This window comes from Pinus tabuliformis, chromosome 9 (genome assembly GCF_031772625.1).
Source record: "Pinus tabuliformis cultivar Carrire ecotype Pingquan chromosome 9, CPIR1, whole genome shotgun sequence".
Lineage (NCBI taxonomy): Eukaryota > Viridiplantae > Streptophyta > Pinopsida > Pinales > Pinaceae > Pinus > Pinus tabuliformis.
The window spans coordinates 750182181-750205857 of record NC_142307.1 but is presented as its reverse complement, the minus strand read 5'-3'; the positions used below and the strand labels follow the sequence as shown (position 1 = coordinate 750205857).

The following is a 23677-nucleotide window of genomic DNA, read 5'->3' as shown; positions in this document are numbered from 1 at the left end:
ATTACGTCAATGATATGAGAACTTTATACACCCACCTGGAAAAGCGAGATAAGGAGATGGAAACCATGAAAGCTAATCATGACAGGGAAATTAATTCTATGAAGAATAAGTTATTAACTATGGATGAAGAAATGACCATCATGACATTCGATTATAATAATCAGTTGGCTACCATGCAAGCAAATCACAAGAAAGAGATGGACTCTATGCAACATTGCTTGATGACCATAAAGGCACAAAATGACAAAGTAATAAAAGATATGGAAGCTAGTCAAATGTCTTTAGAATAAGTTATTGAGCATGGAGGAAGACCATGCTAGGGAAATCAGTGCTATGAAGGTTGAACACTCTAGCCAGATGGATGCCATTACAATACAGGTACAGAAATTTCAACAATGGTCAGAGGATGAAAGAAACAAGGAGATGTCAATAGATCAAAAGCCTCCTTATCTGCTGCAACAAGCTCCATCTTATTATGAGGAGGTCATTGGTTCCATTTAAAAGTGGTTAATTGAAGGTGACCCGAATAAAACAGAAAACGATAAAGATCAGATGCAAAATGAAGAAAGACATGTCATGCATATCTTATATACTTCATCTGAGAGTTTTGAAGCAGAATGTTCCACGTCATCAGTGATACAGCCTGCCACAAAGAAAAAACGCAAGAGAAAGAGAACGAGAAAGCGATTTCATACATCAGATGATCGTAAGCAGCTTGATTTTCGGATAGGAAAATGTCCTACCGTATGCAAAATTGGACATGGCACATCCGAGAAGCAGCCGACAGATTTGCCTGAAAGCAGGCAAATGCTCAATACACACTATATTGAACGCATCTGATGCCATGGGGCATCCTCTGTATTTCTAACCCTACTCATCTTTTCAAAATTTCATTTCTGTCTTAGAATTAGATTTACTTTTCACGTTACTAGATAGTTAATAAATGAAAAGCTTATATCTTTCCTGTGCTTAATGTTATATAATGATTTTTGGATGGACGCTACTTATGTTTTGTTGTGTGTTGTGTGGATGCAGATTCTGGATTCTCACATTCCTACAGTGCAGCAATGCATCCCCAAGTAGAGCCAGATGTTGAACACTACGTGTCAACTACCCATAGCAGTACACCCCCTTTTTCGCAAAAGAGATAGTGCCCAATTGATGTGTTCCCGCCATCCAGCTATCATCTTCAGCTTGAGGATCATCTTATATTGTAAACCCTTTCTGCATGTGTAAACTGTAAATAATCTTAGCAGATTTGTGTCGTGTATGTAATTGCCTAGGTAAACCTAAAAATCTGGTGATGATTTACATTCCGGAAGGTTTTTTGTCTCACCGATCCATGGTTGGCAAAGTTTTCCTTCAGCCTTACCCCAAAGTTGAAATGGATTTTGTCACTAGAATGTTAGGGGAGTCCTAGTGTGTTAGATCGAGTCTATGTAAAAGTAATTTGGGAATAATCCTAACTATTTGGTTAGGTTATTTTATTACAAATTGCTTGATCTGCTAGATTATATTTGTGTCGCAGAAATGGGTAGTCTGTGAGGGTCTTGTTCAAATGGGTTTTACCCCCTTGAAATGTAAAAAATGTAAAAAAATCATGATGTAAAATGTCTTGAGGGTTAGAAAAATAATTTATCCCCTCATAGGTCTTAGGTACTACGCAAATTTAAATTTTCCATAGGTAAAATTCGTGGATCCTTTAAAAAATTAAATCTTAACTGGTCCAAGGATTAAGGTTAATTGATTATTTTGCTAAATTTTATGTTTTAAGTCCCTGGGGTTAAGTCAAAGTCAAAGTTTTGAGGAAATAAATGCAAAATTTTAATTTTTGAATTTATTAAAATGAATTTAATTGAAAAATTCAAAATTCCTCAATATTTAAAATTTTGACGGATGAGATTAAAAGAAATTTTGATCCTCAACGGTCGAGATCACTTTGACAAGGATCACTCGACTAGCCGTTGGGAAATTTATCTTTAAATAGGGGATTAGTTGTCAGTCAGTGTGATCCGATCTTTTGATCGTGTACTAAGCGAAAAACTCTTGTAATCTTTTTTTTATGAGCATTAAAGAAAGACTTTGGGGTTAAATTTCTGCTGGTGTTACTCTTCATGGAAATGCTGTAAGATGTATTATTTTCATGCATATATTTCTTTTTGGCGATTGATATAGTTTTCTGAAGAGCAATCTGTGTACAGGTATCTTGCTGAGTCGCTGGCGTTTGAATGTTAATTTAAATTTTGAATATAATAGCAGGTTTCTCTATTAGATTTGAATTTTATTATTGTTCTTTCGCTCTATGATTGACCGCTTAATTGAGTTTTGTAGAAAAATCCTTGATTATCAGATCATCGGGCGTTTAGGGAAGTTCTCGGTTGAACCAGCGAACTCTCGATCCGTGTTTTCTGAAGAGCCCAGTTTGAATTTGATCGCGGGCTTATAATAAGATATTTTTATGGGTGATGCATGAAGGGTTTCAAGCTTAGTACCTCCTCTAAAATTCAAAAAAAAATATTTTTTCTGTGCTAAATTGTCAGATCTGGCTGTTGGGAGCCGTAGATCATCAGATCTAGGAGCGGAGTCGAACTCACACTCCCTAGATCTGATAGATTTGCCAATTTTGTACATAGATCCGTAATTAATTTTAGTTTTACGACTTAGGGTTTCTGGGGTTCCATTTATTATTTTGCATATTCGGGTTCTCACTGTTTGTTTTCAGGAACAGCTTGCAGATCTGAAGCTGAAAGCTGTGCAGAATCCAGATCTAGGCCCTGGAGAGTAAGGTCTGGATTCCTGAAGCTCATCAGCATAATTCTGCAGGGAGATTATTCAATTAATTTTTACAGTCTAAGGGTTTTAAGAGTTTCAAATCTGAAAAATTTTGTAAGATCTGGGAATTTTGCAGCAGGTAAATTCAAAATTTTAATTAAAAAGGGTTTCTGGGATTTGTTACCTGGTTTTTGGGTTTCACTATGCAAATTTGAATTATTTTTTTAAAAAACCTTCTCAGAAATCCTGTCTGTTGTTTGGGGTTTCTGACTTTGCTGTAAACTTTTGAAATTTTTTGGTTCTGTCCAGATTTGCGGCTCCTCCATTCGCAGCTATTCCCTCGCTGTTTCTACTCTTTCCATCGCCCTTTATCACTATCTGCTGCCTCTAAACAGATTGCATGCTCCAGCACCTTTGAGCCAGCGTTTCCCCATTGCTACCATCAGCCTCACCCCTCATCGCAACTCCAACCTGGAACAAACCCTCGCAGCACCTATCTTGTTGTCGACGTGCAGCCCTCCGCGTGATCTCCTTAGCGTGGTCAACCTGCAAGGAGAATCGAAACTCGCTCAAATGCCACCCACATCCCTATCCATCGCCGACTCCTCTCCTTCCCTCTTCAACGTATCCCTTAGCTCCATTCTCGTCCCTATCCTGCTCACTGCCATACCCCTCATGCAGCTCCCAAGCGTTGCATAACGCCTTCAAGACCTGCATACGGATATCCCACAGAACCCTCACGCAATCTTACTTTCCTCCACACTACCACAACACTGTCCATTCTCCATCGATCATCCAACCCATGCGTGGCTCCCTTGAACCTGCATTTAGCTCCCTCGCAACCCTCAGCTATATCCCCTTGATCCGCAAACATGCAGACAAGTTGAACCCCAAGACTGTCGTCGAAGTCTTCAAGTTGCCGCCATCGAACCCTCCATCTGCGTGATCTCATTGCTGCCCTTTCACGCTGCCAGTCCTTTCCCGAATTGCTATCCACGCAGCCTTCACGCTGTCTATAAGCCTACGTACAGCTCATCCTCACCAATGTGCTGCCAGCCCTCAAGCAGTCCCTCTCTATCTTCTACCTGCTCCCATCGCCCATCCCCACCAACGTGATGCCATCCTTCATCATCGCCCATCTCCTTCACGCTGCTGTCGTTGATCCTTCTTCGAACCTGCACACACCAAACAACAAAACACCTGATTTTTTTTTTGTATATATGCGTTAAGTTTCAATTTGTTTGGTTTCCTTTTGTTTTATATTTAGATTAGGGTTAGACTTTCGATTTCCCCTAAGTTATTTTAGTGTAGGTCCTTTTTTTAATTTGGTTTGGTTTATATTTTTTAGAAATTAAAATAAAAATGAAAAAATCGATTTTGTTTTGATTTTATACTTTTATTTCACTCTTTGATTTTATTTTGTTTCATCCTTTTTTAAATTTCTTTTCTTTATGATTTTGATTTTAATTCATAAAAAAAAAATTGATTTAGGTTTTATTTTTTTTTTGTTTTCTTTTGACTTTGAGCTTTTTTTATTAAAATTAAATCTAAAAAAATATAAAATTTCAATTCACATTAAAACATTAAAAAAATCTAAAAAAAAAAATTAAAATCCTAAACATTTAAACAATCGTAAAAATTTTAAAACTTTGGTGACTAAGGATTTTAAAATAAAGTAAAAAGGGATTGTGCTTTAACGTTATGAAAATTTAAATGTGGCCTATGGCCCATTAAAATTTCGATTTTTGACTCGTTGATTAATTCCTTGGTGTCTTTGATGTTGAACATTAAATCTTAAATTCTCATATAGTCTAGTGCGATAAATGTTAACAGAAAATCAATTGAATCTAGATCTTGGTCATTAACAATAATCGTTTTAAATCTGGAATCTTTTGCATGTGAAAGTGTTGAGCGTTTTTGTGGATTATTTATAATTGTCACTTTTTTTCACATATTGAAAATCGTTCTGGATAGCTTCTTTTATTGATGGTTAATTCAAATATCGAAGGCACTGGTCTAAAATTGTTTCTATCTTGTGGTCATGTCTTGTTAACATCGGCATTTAATCTATCAATCTGATTTAATCGTTTAGATTCATCAAGTTGTCCTTCATTAAAATCTCCTAGAACCCGTGATCCACAGGGTTTCTCATCCATTTACCTTAGGGACTACCCCCCTTGACTTGCCTAGGAGAGAGTCTAAACGAAGTGAGTAAGGATTAAAAGTGACAACCCTTACTCTAAGCATTGTCGCAGTGCCTAAACACTTTGTGCGACAACACAAGGTATGGAAGAAGAGGATACACATTATTCTCGAGAAGAATAAAGTCTTGGATCTAGTCAAAGGAAAAGTAAAGAAGCCTACAAATGAGTCAAGCGATGCAGAAAAGGCAAAGTTCAAAGAAACGGAGATATTGGCCACGACACTAATGGTGGATGGAATAAAGGATAACCTTATCCCATATATATCCAACATAGATCTCGCTCAAGAGATGTATGAGGCCTTATCCAAATTATTTGCAATCAAGAATCTTGGTCAAATAGCAAGTCTTAAGAATGAACTGAGATCTATAAAGATGACAAAGGAAGACGCTGTGGCATCCTTCTTTGTAAGAATAGCTAGAATCAGAGGTGAACTCCAGGGAATAGATGAGATAGTACCTGAAAAGGAGCTTGTAATCTCTTCACTTCTAGGATTACCAACATCTTGGAGTGTCTTTTCATCAAGTCTCAACAATTGGAAAGAAACTCCTATATTCGAACAATTATGGAATGCATGTAGTAAAAAAGAAGTCAGAATTTCATTAGTAAGCAACAAAGAGAATGAAGAGGAGAAAGTTTCAAATGCCTATTCCGCTCATCACAAGAACAAAGGAACCTTCAAGAAGTCTAAAGGGCCTAGAAGGAAGGTAGACCTATCCAAGATTGAATGCTACAATTGCCACGATATGGGTCACTATAGAAGCTATTGTCCTGAGAATCCGAGAAATAGAAAGAGAAAACGGGATCAAGCAAATGTTGTCGAAGAAGGATCTCCAAAGAAGAGCGAGACCGAAGAATCAAATATAAAGGACTTATACTACTAAGTCCCTCTACTCTAAGCTTTTGAATTGTTTTTCTTGTATTTTGATTTTTAGTACTTATAGGTTTAACATGCTTTGGAAAAACATTTTTGAATTGTTTTGTTAAATTTATAGGTATCCCTAGAGATTGGATTGAGAGGGAGCCCTCACCATTTTTCAAAGATAAGTATCTTACTCCTTATATTATTTTTTATATTTAGTTTCCTTCTCTTATCTAGATATGTTTATATTATATGGTCATAGCATTTCTTTTTATATTTTCCTTATCTAGGAAAAGCTTGCTCATATGCTCAAAGGCTATGGAGAAAACCTCAAAGCATGATAGAAGTTCTATTGGAATTGATGTCTTATAAGGTTTGTCTAGAAAGTAACTCAAAGGTATGTCTTAGACCATAAGATGTGTTCCCTTCAAGATAAAGGTACATTTATTCATTCTAAATAAATTTGCTTTACATTACAACAAGTGTTATGTCTAGGACCCTTGAATCTTAAAGATTCTTATTTGGGAAATTAATCATTAGATTGAATCTACCCTCGTTAAAATCATCATGTTTGTGGAACCCAAAAAGGTTCTCTATAAAACCCTAACCTAAGCGTATGTCAATGCTAATGTGAAAACCCTATTCTACTTAGGGTTACTAATGAAATCTAGAAAATAATATTCTTTTGATGTTTGGGGTTTTGATGGTAATGTCATGTTTGGAGTTTTAGTATTATTATGGAAACCCTAGTCCTTTAGGGTTGGATGGTAATGTGTTCCTAGACCTTGAGGTTTTGGTAAATTAGGGTTTATGAGTAAAACCCTTATGTATCGAGAGTAAGCTCCTAGGAATGAAACCCTAGGTGTATGTTTGTCCGTCTGATCAAAACCCTAGCCTAATCAAGATCATTATATGTCTGACTTTAAATGTATTGATATTTGTCTTGATCTTACCCAATGGATATTGATATGCTTATGCATGATTATGAAATCCTAGATATGGATATGTGCTAACCTAATCATTGATAGTATGTAAATTCTAGGGTTTGTAACTAAGCCCTAGTCGATGTTTGACATTCTAGGATATGATGATATTGTTTCAAAAGTGATGATAAAATCTAGGGTTTACAAAAGGGTTGGTCATATTATTGAAAGCTTAGATTGTGCTATGATTGGTTTTTACTGTTGAATCTTAGTGTCTCATGTATGGAATCTAAGGTTTGCATTAAATCCTAGTAGAAGTCTAACATATGAATTTTAAAGTTGTTAGATGCATTGTAAGTGTACTTGTTTGAATTGCTTCCAGGGTTTGCAATATATTATAGTAGAGTATGTCATAGCTCTGGAAGAAATATTGAGGAAGATTGTTATCTTGATTGAGTTTCTCAAAGTCTTGATGAAGTCTAAGGTTTATGGCAAAACCCTAGCAAGAAGTTGAAGTATAAAAGTATGTGTCTCTTTTTTATTATGAACTGAACTAAGTTTAGGTATTTGATGTCTAAAGTCTAATGTTTCCATTATTACATGATTCCGATATAGTTAAGCTCATGCTTCTATATATGTATCTGGTTGTACTTGCTATATAAGTTGTGCACGTACATAATCTTCAAGATGCTGAAAATATTCATAAGTAAAGTTGATTTGGTTAATAAGCATGATAAAGGAAGTTATATAAATGATGATGATCAAGATGACTTTGATAAGAAGGATGGAAGCCATGAAAGATTCTTCGATGTTATGGAAAAGAAGTTGATCTCCCTAAGTTGAGAGGGAGGGCATATTATAGTCATGATGGATACCTTGAAGAAGAAATTGGAGAATATTGAAGTGTTGCTGAAAGAAGGAAAGCAGGATCCAGTTGTAGAATATGTTGTTGCATGTGAAGTAGGAAAGGAAGCTATATGATGGAGGAAACTTCTATCAAGATTTGTTTGGGAAACCTCTAAGTGCTACTGTGATAAATTGTGAAGCAACATCAAGATGTTTGAAGACCCCGAAGGTTTGTATTTACTCGTGATTATTTGAAAGGTTGTTACTTATTGGGGTTGTGACTGTTTATGTTAATCTCTCGAAGTTTTTGAAAAGCATGCTTGAGGTTATCGATTTGTTTGAAACTTTGATCAAGAGAGATTTGATGTGTTGAGACATTGTGTGTGTAAAATGCCTGGGATGACATCTGGATGGCATATGTGTTGATGTATAGTTCCCAAAGTAGGGAGGGTGGCATTGGTCATAGAGCTTTGACCTTGCATTACGAACCTAGTGTTGAAAAGTGTAACTAGGTTTGATCTTCATAATGACATGTGTAATTGTTATTTATTGTAATTGATGTAAAGAAGAAAATAAAATTATTTTTGCAATGCTTGAATCATGGGTTTAATGATCAAGGAAATTTATTTTAGTGAAGGTTTCCATTGAGAGCCTTTAGGTTTCATCATCAAGCCATAAAAGTCCATTGAGTCAATGTCATGTATGGAAGACCCTTCTTGGGCATGTTACAAATGTATGTGAGTCATTGAAAGAGTAAAAAAGATCCTCAAAGACTGAGCTCATGTGTTGATATTTCTAAGTCTAACCCGTTAGAAATTTTTTGGCACTATTTGGTTTATTTCACCTACTTGTTTAATTACTAAACAAGTTATTTAACCATATAAATACTGAAATAAACACAATGCAGTCTCAACCATCTACAGATCAACAACTGAAAGAAATAGACAAACACACAAGGGACACCGTTATTTTTGGACAATCGTCCCCAGAAAAACCTAACTTGGGAAAATTGGTGCAACAGTTCTGAGGGTTTCATTATTAAGAAGATTTTCTTGAGTACAACTGGGTGCCAAATTGGCTCACCCGACAGAGAAATCTATCAGGCAGTAATACCTCTCTTCGGAAGCAGATATTATGAAAGTCTACTCCCCTAGCCTCAGTGTCAACCTGCAACCCTCTGCATCAGCCCTCTGATGCTTTGCGCAGCCTTTCTGGTTGTCTGCCTTACCTCTGCAGCCTCTGCATCACAAACGCAGGCCCTCTGGCCCTCTGCGCAGTCACTGTTGGCCTCTGCGTGGCTCCTGCTAGCTCTGCGTCTGCCTCTCTACCTTTACGCTGGTCTTCCAACACTATCTCTGCCTCTCTGCTATGCACTCACTGCCTCTCGCTGCAACTCAAATCACTTGGTCGAATTTTCTTAGCAAACCCCACTCCAGAAAATCGAACTAACTGATCAATCTTGGTGTGTCTCCAACTGACCCTCAAGCCTCCTCTTATACTTTTTCTGTTGAGTCTTCAACGGTCGAGATTACATCTCTAATTAATGGATAAGATTGAATTTGGCTTGATCCATGTCATTTAGAACCTTCTAACCCAGTTTTATATTAATAACCATTAATATTTTTATTTTCCTAAGTTTAAACTTAGAAACCCATTAAAAATATTAATTATTTTAATATCTCCTTCACCGGGTAGAATTTCCCCAAACCATTTCTGGGTCTCGGAGATCTCATGTGCTTTAACCTCTCCACCAATTTTCATGGTTAGAGCACATCCAATGCTACCCCAAATCAACACTCCTTAGCGAGGAATGTGCTCTAGTAATACTCCACCACTGAGCATCACCCTGATCATCCATCACCGGTACCTGAGTTGATGTTTGGCCTTGTTTCCCAACATCCTCTGCATTGCTGCATCCTGTATTGCTGCCCATAGCTCTGCCACTACCACTGCTACATCTGTACGACAGCTCCCTCTGCGTCCGTGCTGCTACTGGTCCTTTCTCCCAACACTGCATCCCTCTCTCCTCATGTTGTATCGTGCTACCTATAGCACTACCACTGCTACTGTTGCACTGCAACTCAGTGACTAAGACAATCGTAACTGATCTACCCAACAACTAACATCCTTGTCAGGCAAGAAACCCTCCTGACGCTGAAGCTCTCTCTGCTGCTATCCTGTGCTCCCTCTACTATCTCTGCGCTGCTGCAACGACTTTGTGCCTCTCGCAGAGCTACAAAACTCTTTGTGCCTTCCTGCACTACTGCAACCTCCTCTATGCCTCTCGCATTGCTGCAACCCCCACTGCGCTGCCAGGGACTACTGCACTCTAGCACTGTTCTGCCACTCCATCCACATCTGCTTCTACCGACATCCACCATCCTGCTACTATCTCTTCAGGGCTCCCGTAGCCGGATATGATCCAAGAGTTTGGGTACCTCAAGGATCCTGCCCCACATCTTCTGTAGTCCTCCTGACTACAGCTTGATGTCTCCCCACCTCTTCTCTAGAGGTACATGAGCACTCATGGCACAATCGTCATCATCCTCTACCTCCTTCTCTGCCTTAGCTGGCGCTGCCTTGGAGTCAGATGCCTCTCCCTTATTCTTCTTCCTAGGACACTAGGTTGCATAATGGCCCAACTCCCCACAGTTGAAGCACTTAATCTTGGCGAGGTCCTTTTTCTTCCTCTTCCCTTGCTGCCCCGCAGATACCAGAGCCGCATCCTTTTCCTCCTCTTTCGTGACCCAGGCTCCTTTGCCACTACTTCCCGCCTTGGTCAGCCATCTGATCTCTTCTTGGTGAAGAGATGCCCACAGTTCTTCCCAATTTGGAAGATTTGCTCTACCCAAAATTCTTTGGATGAATGTCTCCCACTCCTCGAACACTGCGTTCAGGGTGGTCCTCACCATTAATTCTTGATCCAACGTGGCCCCTATGGAAGTCAGTTGGTCTTGGATCTCCTATAACCTGCTAAGGAAGTGAACTATCTTCTCCCCCTTTTGCATCTGATATGACCGCAACTAATTCTCCAGTAGCATCTTCCTCTGCACGAAAGTGCCCTAATACAATGTCGTCAAGGTGTCCCACATCTTCTTTGCCATATTCTTCTCGACAATACGCTGAATCACATGATCCTTGACCCATCAAGGATTATGCACTTTTCCATGGCCATCGCATCCTCATACTTTTCGTTATCAGCTGGGTTGACTGGGATAGCCACGGTTCTCAAGCAAAGGCCTTGATGCAATGTCTATCTAGAACAGACAGGATCGTGGCCTTCCAGATGACAAAGTTGGATGCCTTGTCCAGCCTGTCCTGATCTCTCAGTCCGTTCATGGCCATCTCTACTTGGTCAAATCCAATACTTGCCTCACATGTGCCCAAAACATACCATCAAGAGCGGCCTCCTCCACCTGTTCAAAACCTTCCCTGTCAGCTACATTTGTAACCCTTTCCTTTAATGCATGTCGGTGTGGACTTGATACCATGCTAGCCAATGAATCTCTTACCTTCAAAAGGCGTCTGAACGTGAGGTAATAGCTACCAAATCTAGTTCTCGCAATCTTCAACAACTGCAATCTTGAGTGACTGCGGAAAAGGCCATGGGTATTGCTATGATTTGTAATAAATTTTATCATTTCTTTGCCTCTCTTGTACAAATCACCAATCCATTTGTATTGTTCATTTTTGTTCTTAACAATATCATGCATCAAAAGGTTCATTGTGTGAACCACACACCCAGACCAAAATATGTTGGGGTATTTATCCTCAATAATTGCTCCCGCTGCCTTACAATTAGAAGCATTATCAGTGATGACTTGGATGACATTGTATGGCCCAATATGCTCAATTGTTTCAAGTAATGGTTATGTAATGTTGATGTCGGTCTTGAACTTGTCTAAGTAATCATATGCTAAAAGAAAGATGGCACCACTAACAAACACAGCAAGAACATTTATTAATGGCTTGCCTTTTGCATTTGTTCATCCATCAGATACAATGGACACCCCATGGTCAGTCCAAGAACTTGTCATTCTTTTCAAAGAATGTGATATTTTTCTTTTTCATGATCAAGTCCAATGGTTCTTGCCTTGTCATACCCAAGGCTCTTATATCCTTTAGGGGCATCATTTATGGCAGAAACCATTTCGTGCCAATAAGGTGAGCGAAGAACATTGAATGGTATCCCACATGCATAGAGAAACTTGTAAACTTTTGAATCTACATCATTCCTACACCCTTCATCAAGGAAATCTGATATGTTTCTACGCCTTAAACTTGGTGACCTTGTGCCTCCATATCCACTGCCTTGGGAGGATGCTGAAGGAGTTCTTTGCATGTGATTGTGAGCTTGGTTCAAAGAAACCCTTTGATTTTTTAGATTTATATTGGGCTTCCTCCTCTTCCCTTATGTATTTGGCTCTATCTACTGCTGACACACCTGTACAAGTTTTGATTCCTATTTGTTTATCTCCATCCCATGGCTTTTCCTACAGAGGTGCTTTCTAGCATGGGTGTATGAACCTGTGTAATTATTGTTGCAATGGAGGCAATGAAATTTAGTGGTTCCACCCCCTTTCCCTACTTCAGGCCTATTAACATATTTCCACAATGGGGTTTGTCTTGTTTAGTTTTTTGAGCTGACTCATGTTCACTCTCCTCCAACTCCTTCTCACCGAGGTTTTCATCAAATCCACTATGACCCCCTTCTTCATCCCCTTCTTCATTTTCAACCCTCCTTTTTCTACTCTCCAACACCATAATAACCAAAAAAGGAACCAAGAAGAAAAAAAGGCCAAGAAATATAACCATGATGTTTGAATCTGCAAAAAAATGGAATGGAGAAAAAAAAATTATTTATTTATTTATCTAGTAATGAACATTAAAAAAAAATTGCTAGAATAGAGCCTACCTCTTTGGCCTCCAATCTCCCCTCCTTGCTTTTCTCTTGCTCCTTGCTCCTTGGCATTTGCTCTTTCCTTGCACCTTGCTCCTTGCTCTCTCTTGCCCCTCACTCTCTCTTGCTCCTCACCCTCTCTTACTCTCCTCTTGCTCTCACTCTCACTCTCTTCTAAAATAATGAAATTGATTGGAGGGAGGGTTTATTTATATTCGCTCCCTCCCTCCCTTCCCTCCCTTTTTTCCCTCAAAACCGGCGACGTTTTTTAATTTTCCGGCGACTTTTTTTTTCCTCCACGCGATTTTTTTTTTGTTGCTCACCATCTAGGAGCGGTCAAGAGCGATCGCTCCCCAACCGCTCCCGGGCTATAAAAAACGCTCCTAGAGTGACGGGAGCGATCACTCCCTAATTCGCTCAGGGAGCAGAATTTTTTTTCTGGGAGCGATTTCAGGAGCGCGCTCCCGACCCGCTCCCGAGTCGCTCCCGCCTGGAGCGCGGATTGGGAGCGGGATCGAGGGGGGCATTCCCCTGCAACACTGCAAAATACAATTATGAAGACCGACACTAGTTACATTTTTAAACAATGATAGGAGAATGATGCAAATTGATGGGCTATAATCACAAATAATGTATGGATTTCACACAAACTCTCGATACACTTTAGATATGACAAAATGTGGACTTACAAGATGCATATAGGTTAGTCTTTAGGGATTGTATACATTGAACATATAATAGAAGTGAAAAGAATAAAAAATGTCTTTTAAAAATGATGCTGCAGCAATATTATATCTCACACACTATGTATCTCACATCTCATATTTATAGCAGTGCCAGGCATTTACAGTAGTTTAAGCACCTAAACTTTACATATTATATTTTACATTTTATAACATATTACAACATTAAACATCAATCATTAAATAATAAACACGTGTATACTCTTATTTGTGTGTTGATATTATACATTTGTGACATGATAAAAACTATTTGTAGTTTTATTATTTTTTAAGGCAACAAGAAAACTAATATAGGGACATTTATACCTAAAAAATATGCAACGGAAGGGATCTTTAGTATTTTTAATAAATTTCAAAGAACATTTTTTATCATGGCTAAATCCAATGTAAGAGTTCTTTCTTCCTAATAGCAAGAAATAACAACCTTAAAGTACCATAAAATCTTTATAAAGCTTCCTTGAATCAATGAAACGTTTTTTGCACACTACACAACTATTTTACAGTTTTCCCTACACCAATCTGTGTAATGTTCTTATTCAGATAGAAAAAACCATATGATTTCGCATAGTTTTAAACTTGCAAACTCCTACCAATGCTCAATAAAATATATGCGAGTTGTCTTTGATTAAAGGTAAAGCCATCATTTTCAAAACCCTTGAATGTGTCAGGAAGAGAATTACATTGTGATTATAGAAATGCAAGAATTAAGAAAGATACCTGTAGCAGGAAGGAGCAATGACATCGGTTAGTTCTTCAGCCGGAAGAGAGAAATAAGGAACCTGTCCAAATAACATAAAGATTGTGAGAAATTATGACAGATGTCACAAATAATGTCAAAGCATTACATCTGCATATAGCATGTTGATGACTTCAAGCCTTGTCAGACTTCAAGCTGCTTTCCTTAATTAAATATCAACGTTGCCGCACCTCCTCTATATGACCATCCAAATGTTTCAAATGAACCTACAGGAAATGACAATATTGTTAGTTAGCTTCATTCCAAAAATTCAATCTCCGGGAGGTTATAATGGACTCCTCTCTAAACAGGCTTTTCAAATATGAGTCTAGCACACAGTTACTCTGTAAATATGACAATGGATAATTGAAGAGTTAGAAGCACAAGATGAGCTACATATTACATCTCCATGTGATCATAAGCATTTGTAACACCAGAAGCCTTCCGATAAGGCTAACAGCTTCACAAGGAGGAAAACTCCCATGAAGAAATACTAAATTAACAAAAAACAGCTCATTAATTCAAGAATCATAAAGTAACTAGTCATATAAAAAATTCATTGAAGAGAGCCAAATCACCATAGAATTTAAGCATCGTTAGAGAAAGTTTGCCTTGTTTCCTCACCAACAAAAGGGAGACAATTTATTTATTAGACTGATCAGTTATGTGATGCACGCTAGTCTGTTATAATATTTTAAGAACAAAAAGCAAATTTTCTTTTTCTAAACAAGTTAAACGGCAATAGTTTTCTGCTTTGCTAGCTCAAGCCATGACAAAATAATTCCATGGAAATTTCCTGATATATAGCTTTCACCTAAAGTTGGATAGCATTGACAAGATAAACTCCCCTCAACACCCAAAGAAAACCACTCACCGTAAGAACAATCTCAAGGACCAACACTAGATCACTTGAGCCAAAGAAAAGATAAACTATTGCTTCAACTTACATAAAAGAAGAAGAAAAAAGTAAAAATATTTAACAAATCAAAGAGAAACCAGATCTTCCTGTCAAAATTGTTGAATTTTGTCTGTGACACCAAACTTATAGTAATCACTTCCAATTCTGTTCCATATATTGCAATGCAACATCCTAGCCTTAACACATCATAGATCTCACACATCAACTCTATGTCCAACTCTCTAGAAAATATCATAGCTAATATCCTTATCCTTAACTCGTTGGTGCAATAGTATAACACTCAAATAATAATATTGTTTCAACGAAATAATGTTACAGTGTTAAATGAATGTGATTATTATTGCAAAATCTAGCAGGCCTAGCACAAAGCCTCACTAGGAAACCTGGGTCTTATGGCAACAAGAGATCAGCCACCACTGTCACTTCAGTGGTGTTGAAGTTTGTAGCTATGGTCGGTCTTCATAAATTATATTTTATCATTGATGTACCTAATTACTATTTGTCTAGCATGTTCTTCATCTTCATCTATCTTTGTCAAATGTAAAAGGCATGATTCATCGTGACCTTATGAAAAGAAAAATAAAATTTATTGTGAAAGATTTATGGCTCCAAAAAAGTGCCCAAGTTGGCCTTCATGTCAGCCTGCCCAAGGAGACACCCATTTGATCACAAGGAGACTATATATTAGAGCTACTCGTCCTCCATCAAGGCAGTTCGGATCATAACACACACAAATATATCTCTGCAATCAAACAGAAAGAAAGGAGGCCGAAAAAGAAGAATAAGATATCCTTCTGCCCTCGCTCAAGGCCTAGATCAGTCCGAGTTTTGTGGTATGTTAAATTTGGACAACTAGGTCCAAACTCCATGTTCTGATGCTCAGATTAAGAGGCTAATATTTTTGTTGGATTCCTCTTTCTGAGAGGTGTAAAATCCATATAAAAATAGTCTTAATCCGATGAGCAGAACTTATATTTTGAATTTATTATTCTTAATAAATTATATGTGCAAGGTCAGCCAGTTTTGTAATGTAGGCTCACATGCCCAACAGATGTGTCACACACCCTCATTGATGGATATATATACAGGAAAAGTTGGAGAGAATTTAAACACAACACAACTCACATCTTCCTCTCTCATCCTAAAAAGTACGAGCTACCTGGAGGACGAATTTCAGCCACACGTGGGAAGGACGAAGAGGATTTTTCTGCTGCTAGGGTTTCTGCTGCTAGGGTTTCGCAGAAGTTTGACCAGCGTTGACTTTGGTCAACGCTTGGTCCAAACAAGCTGAAAACTTGTGGGAGGTTCGATTTTTGAAGGCCGTACTACCTGGCACAAAAATCGAGGTCAAAGGGTTGACCGTTTTGCTACTGCGTTGACTTTTAGCTTGCTGCCCCTGCGTTGACTTTTCAGGACAGCGTTGACTTTTGTAGAACTGACTTGGGTTGACTCATCTACTGGTGTGAGGGTTGTTGTGACACATGCTGGGCTGGCTGACCAAAGGAGACTTTGCTGGTTGAAGCATCCTGTTGACCGCCGAAACGAACACATACATTTTTCTTGTTTCTGATTTGTCTTCTGTAAGATCTGCTTATATGTTCTATCTGCATTTTGCTTATCTACTTGTATGATTGCTATGAGAAAAGTGAAATTGCTCTTAGCATAGAACATCTACAAAACTTTACATGGTATCAGAGCTGAGGTGAAGACAAACTCTATCTATAGCAATCATCATCGAAGGAAATGGATTCCTCTAAGCTTGAATTCAGGGAGAATGACAAGCTGACTGGAAGTGATGACTTCCATGCCTGGAAGATGTTATTAGATCTCAAATTAGAAGATCATGATCTCCTAGATCATGTGACAGGGAAGATTCAAGAACCTCCATCAAATGCCTCTGCTGCTGTTAAGCACAAGTATAAGAAGGGAGAAATCAGAGCAAAGCTGCTGATCAGGGAATCCATAAATAAGAGTCTGGTTGCCTACATATCTGAACTAGGCACATCCAAGGAGATGTATGACAAACTGATACTTATGTTCCGAGTAAACAATGTGAACCAAGTGCTATTCCTCAAGGACAAGTTGAAGAATATGAAGAAGGGCCGAGACGAGTCTATTCAAACTTTCTTTATGAAGTTGACCGAAACCAGGAACAATCTGCTAACTATTGGGGAGACAATAGCTGATCGTGAGATGGTTCTCACCGCACTTGGAGGACTTCCATATGAATGGCAAGTATTCACAACTACCATTCTCAACAATAATACCATCCCTAACTTTGATGAGCTTCTGTCTAGATGTATCCAATAAGAAACAAGGATGAAGGAATTTGATAATGAAAGAAATGCTGCCTATGTTACTCATCCCCGAAAGAAGAACTCTGGTGGTTCCAAGGACAAAGGAAGGACTAAGACTCAAAAGAAGAAGGGTAAATGTTTCACCTGCCATAGGACTGGACACTATGCTAGAGAATGCCCCTTCCAGAAGAATTCTCCCGATAGTGACGACAACAACAACAACCGAAGGAATGGGAATCGAAGAAATGACAAATCCAAAGGAAAGAGGAAGGTTCACTTTGAAGGAAACAATCCACCTTCTAAAAGGACCAGAAGTACCAGGTATGAGGAGTCTAATGTTGTTAATAAAATAAAATGAGTATATTCTAATATCTGCTCTCTCAGCTGCATCTCCGCCCGACACTATGGATGTCTAGCTAATCGATAGTGGTGCCTCAAGGCACATCACCGGATTCAAGGAAGCACTTTCTGACATGGTTGAAAGGGATACTAATCTAGAAATTATCCTTGGGGATAATGCCACTTATCCTGTGAAAGGGACCGGGACTGTGACCCTCCACTTGTCTCAAGGGCAAGTCCTCCATCTACAAGATGTACTCTATGTACCCAAATTGAAGAAAAACCTTGTGTCTATATCTGCCATGGAAGACAAAGGTTTCAATGTAACTTTCTCTGATGGAAAGGTACTCATGTGGAAGAAGAGCTTCAAGGAAGCTATCTCAATTGGTTTTAGAGTTGGTACACTCTACCAGGTTGGAGGGAGTCCGTTGGGAGCTATGACTTGTGATACTATCCGTCAAACCGAACTATGGCACCGAAGATTTGGACACCTTCATTACAAGGCTCTTCCCGAAGCAAGGAAGGTGGTGACAGGGATGCCTGATTTTGGAAATAATCATAAAGGTGTATGTAAGGGCTGTGCTGAAGGAAAACATACAAGGGGACCTTTCCCCTCAAGTGTCACAAAGACATCTGAGATATTGCAACTGGTCCATTCTGATCTTTCCTGTATGTTGCCTGTAACATCCTTGGGGGGATGTTCTTACTATATGACATTTACTGATGACTTCTCTCGCAAAACCTGGATATACTTCTTGAAGAAGAAGGATGAGGCTTTCATGTGGTTCCGTACCTTCAAAGCCTTGGTGGAAAATATGACCGGAAAGAAGATCAAGATTTTGAGGACTGACAATGGCACTGAATATGAGTCAAATGAGTTCAAAGACTTTTGCAGAGAAGCTAGCATTAAGAGGGAGACTACCACTACATATACTCCTGAGCAGAATGGTGTTGCTGAACGCAAGAATAGGACTATTGTGGAAGCTGCCCGTGCCATGCTATGTGACCAGGGTCTTCCAAAGTTTCTGTGGGGAGAAGCTGCAAATACTGTTGTGTACATTCAAAACCGATGCCCTCATTCCGCTTTGGACTCCAAAACTCCCGAAGAGGTTTTCTCTGGTAAGAAACCTGATGTCTCACATTTTAGAATTTTTGGATGTCCTGTCTATTTTCATGTGCCGAAAGAAAAGAGAAGTAAGCTGGATGCTACTGGGAAGAAAGGAATGTTTGTGGGCTACAGTGAGACTTCTAAGGCATATAGAGTCTATGTACCTGGTCAAAGGGAAGTAGAGATAAGCCATGATGTCACTTTTGACGAAGATGCTTCCCTAAAGAAAGTAGTAGATCTTCCTAGATCTGAAGAAAACCATGAAGAAAGACCTGGAAATCTGGAAGAACCCCAGGATGAGACTATGCCTGATGTTGAAGGGCCAATGGACCCTATTGATCCTTCCCCTTCTCTAGGAAAGAGGCCATCATGGCTCAGGGACACCCTCGAAGATGCTGAGGGTCATGCTGCCCCAAGGGGAACATTCCGAGAAAGCAAGAAGCCGTGTAGATACCAAGGGTATCTAGCTGCCATGAGTACTATTATACAATCTGAACCTGGATCTTTTGAGGAAGCCATCAAGCATCAAGTCTGGAAGGATGCTATGCATGAAGAATATGAGGCTATTATGAAGAATGATGTCTGGGATGTGGTCCCGAGACCGAAGGACAAATCTGTTGTCACCGCTAAATGGCTCTACAAGATTAAACATGGATCTGATGGGAGTGCTGAAAAGTTTAAGGCAAGATTTGTTGCCCGTGGGTTCTCTCAAAAGGAAGGAATTGACTATGACGATATATTTGCACCTGTGGCTCGATATACCACCATCCGATCCATCATAGCCCTTGCTGCTACGCAAGGATGGAGTCTTCATCAGATGGATGTCAAGACCGCTTTTCTGCATGGTGCAATAAAGGAAGAGGTGTATGTAGAACAACCTCTGGGATTTGAAGTTCAAGATCGAGACACTTATGTCTGCAGGTTGAAGAAAGCCCTCTATGGGTTAAAGCAGGCACCCAGAGCTTGGTATGAGAGGATGGATAGTTACTTGATGAAGCTGGGCTTCACTCGAAGCAATGCTGATCCAAACCTTTACTTTAAGGTTGAGGAAGGAAAGCCTCTCATTCTAGTGCTGTATGTGGACGACCTCTTCCTGACAGGTGATGACCCTCTCATTCATCAATGTAAGAGGGAGCTTGCTGCTGAGTTCGAGATGAAAGACCTAGGACTGATGCACTATTTCCTAGGCCTGGAGGTCTGGCAGAGACCTGGAGAGATTTTCCTTTCTCAAGGAAAGTATATTGTGAAGCTTCTGGAAAGATTTGGGATGGTGGACTGTAAGTCTGTGTCGACACCAATGGAACTCAACTTTAAGAAGTTGAGTGGCAGCGCTGCAGGGCCTATCTTGGCCAATCCTACTGAGTATCGTCAAGTCATAGGAGCTTTGATGTTCTTAGTGAACACCCGTCCGGACATATGTTTTGCAGTGAATACTTTGAGTCAACAGATGGTTGAGCCTCATCATTTTCACTGGGTTGGTGCCAAGAATCTTTTGAGATATCTTCGGGGCACGATAAACCATGGGCTGAGATACACTGGCGGGAGTGTGATACTCCGGGGATATACTAATGCCGATTGGGCTGGCAGTGTGGTGGATCGTAAGAGCACATCTGGATGCTGTTTCAATCTTGGTTCTGCTTCGATCTCATGGATGAGCAGGAAGCAGAAGTTGGTGGCTTTGAGCACCGCGGAGGCCGAATACATTGCTGCTAGTATGGCCTGTTGTGAAGCAGTTTGGTTGAGGAAGCTCTTTAGTGAGCTGTTCCAACATGTGCTAGATACCACTGTAATACTCTGTGATAATCAGAGTGGGATTCGTATGACTGAGAATCCTGTGTTCCACGACCGATCCAAGCATATTGATATCAGGTACCACTTTATCCGGGATATGGTACAGCGAGGCACCGTAAGGCTCGATCATATAGGAACTGATGAGCAGGTCGCGGATATTCTCACTAAGCCCCTGGGGAAGGTCAAGTTCCTAACCTTCCGTGAGAGTCTTGGTGTCGTGGAAAGACCCTATGATGTGGGTCCTGTTGGACGATGAGCTCTGGGAGCTCTGGGGGGCTTTGGGGATAGCTTCTCGGAGCTATAAGCACTCATAATGCTTCTGCCCCACCCTTGTGATTATTGAGCTGGTTCGCCACTCATTTAATCTGTGCCCCGTATGCATCTTATCCATTGAGTTCAGGGCTCATGGGAAGTACCTCTCATTTGGCCAATGAGGTGTGGAAAAGCTAGAGACTATTAGCAAAGACTGATGGACGCATCAGAGATTGCCGTACTCTCTATCTAGGATGGCATGGTCCAACCACTTGATCTGGGATCAAGATTTGTGAGGTCTGGGACCTCTGGACTGATTATGTCAGTCAGGGAATGATGTCTTTGTGACTGACCCACTTCTGTTCTGAAATAAAGAAGCCAGCAAAGCAAGTTTCGGCGGGATGACTCACGATGTTAATTGCACTAATAGATGGAGTTCTCCCTAGTTGAGAGGGAGTGTTAAATTTGGACAACTAGGTCCAAACTCCATGTTCTGATGCTCAGATTAAGAGGCTAATATTTTTGTTGGATTCCTCTTTCTGAGAGGTGTAAAATCCATATAAAAATAGTCTTAATCCGATGAGCAGAACTTATATTTTGAATTTATTATTCTTAATAAATTATATGTGCAAGGTCAGCCAGTTTTGTAATGTAGGCTCACATGCCCAACAGATGTGTCACACACCCTCATTGATGGATATATATACAGGAAAAGTTGGAGAGAATTTAAACACAACACAACTCACATCTTCCTCTCTCATCCTAAAAAGTACGAGCTACCTGGAGGACGAATTTCAGCCACACGTGGGAAGGACGAAGAGGATTTTTCTGCTGCTAGGGTTTCTGCTGCTAGGGTTTCGCAGAAGTTTGACCAGCGTTGACTTTGGTCAACGCTTGGTCCAAACAAGCTGAAAACTTGTGGGAGGTTCGATTTTTGAAGGCCGTACTACCTGGCACAAAAATCGAGGTCAAAGGGTTGACCGTTTTGCTACTGCGTTGACTTTTAGCTTGCTGCCCCTGCGTTGACTTTTCAGGACAGCGTTGACTTTTGTAGAACTGACTTGGGTTGACTCATCTACTGGTGTGAGGGTTGTTGTGACACATGCTGGGCTGGCTGACCAAAGGAGACTTTGCTGGTTGAAGCATCCTGTTGACCGCCGAAACGAACACATACATTTTTCTTGTTTCTGATTTGTCCTCTGTAAGATCTGCTTATATGTTCTATCTGCATTTTGCTTATCTACTTGTATGATTGCTATGAGAAAAGTGAAATTGCTCTTAGCATAGAACATCTACAAAACTTTACATGGTACCTGTCTGAAGTGAATCTGCATTCTCTATGGCATTTATTTCTGTGTACAGGACTGAAATCTCTGAGGTTACTTCTGTGTTTAAGGGCCGAAATCTCTGAGATTACTTCTCTGTTTAAGGGTTGAGATTCCTGAGGTTACTTTAAGAGCCGAGTTCCTGTGATACTTTGTAATGTTCCCAAGTAGAGATTTAAGTGATATTCTAAACAAATAAACAATGTAACAACATAAAATTAAAAACATCCATTAGGCACCCATAAAACACTATAAATCTGGCACTGTTGAGCCATATATTATAAAATGTGAGAGCAATAGGTACAATATAAATGAAGTGGTGCACCTGGGTTTCTCTCAAGGACAAGTTGGATTAAACCCAGGTGATGGAATAGCTGAGATGATGGCTATTTAATTGTTGCACCACTTGTACAATATAAATGAAGTGGTGCACCTGGGTTTGTCTCAAGGACAAGTTGGATTAAACCCAGGTGATGGAATAGCTAAGATGATGGCTATTTAATTGTTGCACCACTTGTACTGCGTTGTCCCTGTAAAACTGTTGATCTGCTAACTTTGACCTACTGGAATGTGCCCAAAAACCGCCCAGAAAATTCTGCCCTTTCAACCTTAGACTCCTTGGAAAAAACCCAAAAAAACCCAGAAGACAATTTCTATGATTTTGACATTGGATTTTCAGCCTCCTTGGAGCCCCTCTCCGGCTGCTACTACCAAATTCGATTTGCAGGAAACAGCCTGCAAATCCACCTGGAAGCACTCCTCAAATGCTAGTTTCACTTGTGATAACTGATTCCTTGCTCCCCGGATGATCCTTGGCCCGAATGACTACTCTCCCATCACCACGAGTTTGCTGCCACAGAGGCCTCTACACAGCACCTCTGTCCAGAACTTCGACTCACTGCTGCGCTGGTCTAGCTGGCTACTACTCCAGCAAAATTGCCTTTTCTCTGCTTCCTCCTAACTCCCGACTCCCCCAGCAAGCTGTGAATCCCCCTTGCTGATTTCCAACTCCTCCTGTGCGTTCTCTAGCTGCCCAAGAATACACAGTTTCCTCCCTGCGTTGATGGCTGAAGTGTGTGACTATACCGGACTCCCTGAAAACTCCTGTGTAACAGCCTCCCTAAGGAAAGCACGGATGGTCCTCCGAAGTAGAGGTTGAATCTTCCCTGCGGAAGACTCATGGCTAAACAACCGGTAGACTCGCTAAGCAACAGAGCGTACAAATGGTGTTTGTTTACAAATATTCAAAATACTGCAAAATGAGAGCTCCTTCCCCTTTTATCACCTTGGGTCCCCTTAGCCTCTTGTGAGTCCCTCCTTCCACTAATTCGATTCCCTCCAACGCATTCCTTGGCCAAGTTCGAACTACTCATGTGGGTAGCCCCCACATTCTACTAGCTGCCAGAAATAAAGTCGAATTGCCTATGGTTCCTAAGTTCTGGGTGTGGGGTCCTCCTCCTAAACCAAAAATGATGCTAAAATTGTGAAGCTACACCATGTGACTAATACATTTGATAAGGGACATGACATTCCTCCCCTCCCAAATGTTGCCTGCCCTCAAGCAACCTCAAAGCCGGGTGCTCCACTATGTGCTCACCCTCCCAGGTGGCATCCTCATCCGGCAAGTTCTTCCAACGTACCAAGAACTCCCTGAGGGTTCTGT

The 23677-nt window shown here is 40.1% G+C and overlaps 1 protein-coding gene across 1 annotated transcript in view; it reads right to left on the bottom strand.

Annotated features, from left to right (window-relative positions):
- The window catches only part of HCAR (coenzyme F420 hydrogenase family / dehydrogenase, beta subunit family), a 358257-nt gene that overhangs the window by 82414 nt on the left and 252166 nt on the right, over positions 1-23677 (bottom strand). The window contains exons 11-12 of the mRNA XM_089440579.1: positions 14175-14210; positions 13965-14026 (exon numbers count right to left, since the gene is read on the bottom strand). Coding sequence (XP_089296705.1) covers positions 13965-14026; positions 14175-14210 — 98 coding nt within the window. The remainder of the gene's footprint in view (positions 1-13964; positions 14027-14174; positions 14211-23677) is intronic.